Source organism: Argopecten irradians, chromosome 3 (assembly GCF_041381155.1).
Source record: "Argopecten irradians isolate NY chromosome 3, Ai_NY, whole genome shotgun sequence".
NCBI classification, from domain to species: domain Eukaryota; kingdom Metazoa; phylum Mollusca; class Bivalvia; order Pectinida; family Pectinidae; genus Argopecten; species Argopecten irradians.
In genome coordinates, this window is record NC_091136.1 from 25,999,346 (window position 1) to 26,005,534 (window position 6,189).

At 39.0% G+C, this 6,189-nt stretch overlaps 1 protein-coding gene across 1 annotated transcript; it reads left to right on the forward strand.

Annotated features, from left to right (window-relative positions):
* The first annotated feature begins 2,404 nt into the window (after positions 1-2,404).
* LOC138319593 (uncharacterized) lies at positions 2,405-5,979 on the forward strand. The gene is made up of 2 exons (XM_069262743.1): positions 2,405-3,217; positions 3,580-5,979. Exons 1-2 carry the CDS (start codon positions 2,405-2,407, stop codon positions 5,977-5,979), a joined length of 3,213 nt encoding a protein of 1,070 aa, XP_069118844.1.
* The last annotated feature ends 210 nt before the right edge of the window (positions 5,980-6,189 follow it).

Below are 6,189 nucleotides of genomic sequence, written 5' to 3' on the forward strand. Positions count from 1 at the left end.
ATTGTATTCCTTTCTCACGTTCATATCCTTTGTAGTTGCAGCCTTTCTTGATAACGAATGCTTCTTTTTTATGGCATCAAGTGTTGTTGTATCTGCTGGGAAACTATTCTTGTTGTTCCGACCTATTCTAATGATTTTTGTAGGGACATGGCTTTCTTCTATTTCTTTGACCACACTTTTGAAAGTGTTCCAATTCTCGTTGATGTTGTTAGAGTTCATTATTTCGTCCCAGTTGGTATCACTTATCTCCTCGTTTATCCTTTCATAATTGGCATTTTTATAACTCTTTTTCTTCTTGCTTTGTAGAGCTACCTTTACTTTACAAATGACCTTAAACAGTAGTACACAGTGATCACTTTTACCTAAAGCGCTTTGATATTCAATATCTGATAGTGAATGCTCGTCTTTGCTTATAATAAGATCTAGGACATTCGGATTGTCTTGAACTCGCCATCTTGTTGGTTCTTGGTCATGTTGGAAAAGAAAGTTGTCTTGGAGTTTTTGAATGAACTTGTATTCTTGAGAATCTGTATTCTCGCTCTTTGTATTCCATGTTTCCCAGTTTATATTTGGATAATTAAAGTCTCCCTTTATCAAAAGTTTGTTGTGTTTTTTTTCTGAGCGGCTTCTTCAATCAAATCTTGTAATTTATTGTTATTGTCCATGGTTCCCGATTCCGATCTGTATATCAATCCTATTAGCAGTTTTGTAGTTTTCCCCGTTTTAATTTCTACAAACAGATTTTCACGAAACTGTGTTTCCATTATTACTTCTTTTGCTGTGAACTTGGAATTTATTAACATCAGTAACCCCCTACCTGAAAAGGTTTCAATGTTCTTGCTGAACAGTGAATAATTTTCATTTCCATCTAGGCTGTATTCTGATTCCTCATAACTTTGCAATCTAGTTTTTGCTTTCACTTCAGTAATTCCGATTACATCTGGTTTGTAGTTACTCACTCTTATGTTTAAATCTGTCATTTTGTTTTTTAGTTGATCCGCATTAGTATACATACAATTTAGGAATTCGACAAGCCTCTGCTTTCTGTCTTTATCTTCATGGTTGAAGTTTCCATTTAAAAACCTGATTTCCTCACTTTTTTCACTGATCTGGCCCAGGGAGGTCCTCGGACTTTGAAGGTATATTCCCCCGAGGAATTTTGTTGTCTTTTTTCCTTAGCCAGTTCCCATAAATGTTTTTCTTGCTCCCTTTCTGCCCTTGTGAGATCGTTGCTTATTCTTATATCTTTTAGTTCCTGGTCGTGGCCTAAAGTTTTTGATATTCCTGAAAATACTCTTTTTTGTTTCAAGATTGTTCAGCGACACAAGCATAGGTCTATTTTTCCTATTTGTTTCCTTGTTATTCTGATGATATTGTCCAATTCTGGAACAACTGGTAACTTTTCCTTCAAGATCATGTACTTCACACTTATTGAGGATTTTATAGACAATATCTTTGTCGTGTTCCTTCCTTACTTTACTGTCCGTAGATTCAGTTTCTGGAACACCGTATACCACTATATTGCTCTCTCTAGCTTTTCTTTCATTTATCTCAGAGAAAACATTCTTGATATCCTGTAGTGGTGATCGGGATTGAGGGATGTCAGTAATTTTAGGCCATTCAATATTGTTTTCCTGCTCTGACGCTCTCATTTCTTTGACGACATTTCGCACCTCGGACTGCGAACATTTGGTTTTGATCAGATCCTCCATAGCTGTTATTCTTTTCTCATATTTTTCCATAATAGCCTGGCAAGGTTCCTCGATCTTCAGATCTATTGCCATGTTTTTCTGTACAATCTGTCTGCAAGACATGCAGAACCACATGTCAGAATCTTTGAGGATTCTATATTCATCTTCCGATTTCCCTAGACATCGTATACAATGACGCAATGTGCAGCGTTCACATTCTAACATTTTGTCCTCTGGATCGGAAAATACATTATCACAATCAATGCATTTCCATCCCAAATCCTCTTCATCCCTGTTATAAATAAATAAATAAAATGTTAATTTTCATAACGCGGGTCGTCTTATGTTTCCCGCCGTCGTCCTAATTACCGCGAGGTAATTGACTATCACTGCGCAGCGAAAAGAATTTTCACTAGGCATAGATTACGAAAGAAATCTTGCGTTTATTTGAGTTTGTAACCTCATCTGAGGCCATCAAGAAAGTTAGTGGGCCGATCTGAAATCGATAAATATTTCAAGCAATATTCATGCAAACCCTTCAAATTTTACTCACGAGAAAGGGAAAGTGTCGTGAATTATTATTGTGATTATGACGTCACAGTCAATGGTCTGACGTGACGTCATCTCGTAAGTCAGTTCAAATAAAGATGTCAAGGAAGATGAAGGTGTCGTAATCTATCAACGTAATATTGGTGCCGTGACAAACGTAAAGAATGGAGCTACAGAAGCTAAAGAACATAAGAACTGGCAACAAGCGGGCCATAACACGACTGCTAGGAAAATTAGAGGATTTTAAATCAAACGATGACTTTATCGGAATCAACACAGCCTTGACATTGGTACAAGAAAAGAAGGCAAACATCCAGAAAATTGATGAACAGATACTTACCCTAATTGAAGAAGACGACATTGCCGATGAATTTGAAAACTCAGATAAGTATATATTTGAAGTTGATTGTGAAATCGCTGAAATTCTCGAGTACATTGAACACCACGCTCAGAATGAAATTTTAAATGTCAACGCACAGAACTTTGTCCCCAGAATTAATACAAACTTAAGCGGACACCAGCTTTCTTCAAGTTCAAGTGTATCTTCTCAATTTCATAAACTCCCTAAGCTGAGTCTCCCGATTTTTGATGGGGATATATTACAGTGGAAAACATTCTGGGAATCGTTCCAGTCAACGATTCAAATTCAATACTTGTTTGACAGACATTCAAAAATTCTAAAAGCGCAATTACATGGCCAAGCGTCACAGTGCATTGAAGGTCTTCCTATCACGAACAATAGCTATTTACAAGCTATAGACATTCTCTTGAAAAGGTTTGGACAGACCCACAAAGTTACAAACGCATACATGGAACATTTGATAAATATTCCTGCCCCGCGATTTAGCGCAAGTAGTCTCAGATCATTTCACGATAAGATGGAGTCGTACATCAGAGGTTTAGAGTCTTTAGGACAGTGTGAGGAATCATTTGGGTCTCTCCTTATACCAATCATCAAGAACAAACTACCGCCCAACGTAAGACAGAACATCACTAGAGATAACGGGGCGATAATTGGGAGTTGAAATCCTTGCGCGAGGCTATCGGGAAGGAAATATGCATTTTGGAAGCGGGAGAAACTGAACCGGAAGTTATACCTACGGCAACTTATGTAACCGGAACTTCAGACAACAAGAGGACAAAAGGAAAGACACAAGGTATACCGACTACAAGCGCCAATTTTAGAAAGCCTTGTTTGTTTTGCCGGGAGATGCACTCACCTAACCAATGTACAAACATCACCGATTTCAAAGCACGCATAGACATTGTGAAGTCCAAGAACGTTTGTTTCAACTGATTTGGTTCACATAAAGTGAGTAACTGTCATTCCAAATTCAAGTGTAGAAAATGCGGGAAAAGACATCACACTAGTATATGTAATGACCATATTCCACAATCGCCGAATCCTAAGGTTTATGTATCGGAGGGAAATAAAGGTGCTGACAAGGAGGAGAAAACCGCAGCGCTTCACTCAACAACGATTACATCTCATTCCGAGGTTTTATTAAAGACCGCTATAGCCCCAGTATGGTCGGAATTTCAACACGCTACAGCAAGCATTCTTTTAGACGAAGGAGCACAGAATTCTTTCATGAGTGAGGATTTAGCCAAAGAACTAAATATCGAGACTACGGGAACTACTAACATGAAAATAGCTGCTTTTGGGGGAAGTGAAAGTCAGATACGTCATCTAAAAACTGCACGCATATACATTGAATCTGTCAGCGGAGAGAGAATCCCGATAGAGGTAGTAATCTTACCAAAGATAGCCGCGCCAATAGAGATGAAAGCCCGGATTAACGCTGCAAAGTTGCCTTATTTACGAGGATTACAGCTAGCTCACCCAGTGACACATCATGAGAAATTCAACATAAACCTCCTAATTGGAGCAGACTACTATTGGTCAATAGTACAGGACAAAGTGATTCGTGGGAGTGGACCGACAGCTGTCAAGTCCAAATTAGGATATCTGTTATCCGGTCCAATCATCACACATAAAAACTCAACAACTGTTGCATCTTCGATGGGATTCATGAATACTGCGATCATGAACATTTTGATAAACCACAAATCAGAGGAAGTTGACCTAGAAAAGTTTTGGAAAATTGAATCCCTTGGAGTAAAGGATACACTAGACAACTCTACTAGTTCTACGAGTTACATGGAAGAATATCAGAATACTTCCATATCCTTCAATAACGACAGATATACTGCTAAGTTGCCCTGGCGTGAGGACCACCAAGAACTTCCGACAAATGAATTTGTCACAAGAAACAGAACGATTAATGTCGTTAAACGAATCGCTCGAGAACCAAACCTATTGAAGATGTATGGAGATATCATATTTGACCAAGAAAAGAGAGGATTCATAGAGAAAGTTTCGGATGACAACATCAAATCAGGGGACAAAATACATTACATACCACACCACCCTGTGAAAAATGACTCGACAACTACACCAATCAGGATCGTTTACGATTGCAGTTGCCATCAAGATTCAGAATCTCCAAGTTTAAACGACTGTCTACTGTCCACTCCTCCTAAACTTAATGACATTACAGGACTCATCGCGAGATTTCGAGTGAAGAAATATGGAATATCTACAGACATTGAAAAGGCATTCCTTAACGTAAACCTTGATGAAGGAGACAGAGATGTGACAAGATTTTTCTGGCTTCGTGATCCATCAGACCCCAATAGTCCTTTGATAACCTACAGATTCAAAGCGGTACTCTTCGGCGCCATGTGTTCTCCATTCATTTTAAACGCGACACTTCTGAAACATCTGAACGGCAGTCAGACAGAATTGTCCAATGATTTACAAAGAAATCTATATGTAGATAACATACTTTCATCCGTGAACACTGAACAGAAAGCTTTACACTACTTCCGCGGTTCAAGAGATTTGCTGAGACAAGCTGGATTCAATCTGAGGTCTTGGTCATCATACAGTAAAGACTTACGGAAGGCAGCCGAGAATGAGAATGTACATGACACCGACAATGTTGTTAAGATACTTGGAATGAGATGGAATCCGGTGTCGGACACTATCGCTTTCGCCGAGAAAGCAAGAGCGGACATCGGCAACCTGTTAGCCACAAAACGTGAAGTTTTGAAACAATCAGCATCAATTTATGACCCATTAGGCATACTTGGACCAGTCACCATTCGCGCAAAATTACTGATGCAGAGACTTTGGAAGGATGGACTCTCATGGGATGAAAAACTATCAGAAAAAGTAAAAACTTCATGGATAGATATTTTGGTAGATACAGCACTCGTTACCGCGAAAACTTCGATTCCCAGGAAGTATTTTGTCGATTCCGACAATACGATAAAGGATTCTACATTGCACGTCTTCGTAGACGCAAGTCAAAAAGCATATGGAGCTTGCGCATACATTGTCAATCATACTGAAGCATCTTTCGTAATGGCCAAGAATCGAGTTGCTCCTATAAAGGGAATGACATTACCACAACTAGAGTTGATGGCTGCAGTATTAGGAGCTCGCTTGGGGCGACATTTACTGGATGAATTAGAACTTGAACGTGTTGTATATTGGAGTGACAGTCAAATAGTCATACACTGGCTATCGTCGGAGAAACAGCAAAACAAATTCATAAAAAACAGAAGGAAAGAAATCAACGATTTAACTGGATCCAAACACTGGCGATATGTTCCTGCGCATTCTAATCCGGCAGATTTACAAACCAGGGGCATATCTGCTAAAGAAATTTGATGACAACACACTATGGTTTCATGGACCACCTTGGATAACCTAACTCCTGAGTTGGCCTGTATGGAAAGAATGCGACACAACTGTGTTGTCAGCCATTGAGAACACTGGGACTGAGAATTGTTCTGAAACTTCAAAGGACAAAAGAATGGAACCCACGAGCAACGTAATGGACATAGTCCAGATAGAAAGATTTAATTCATATAAGAAACT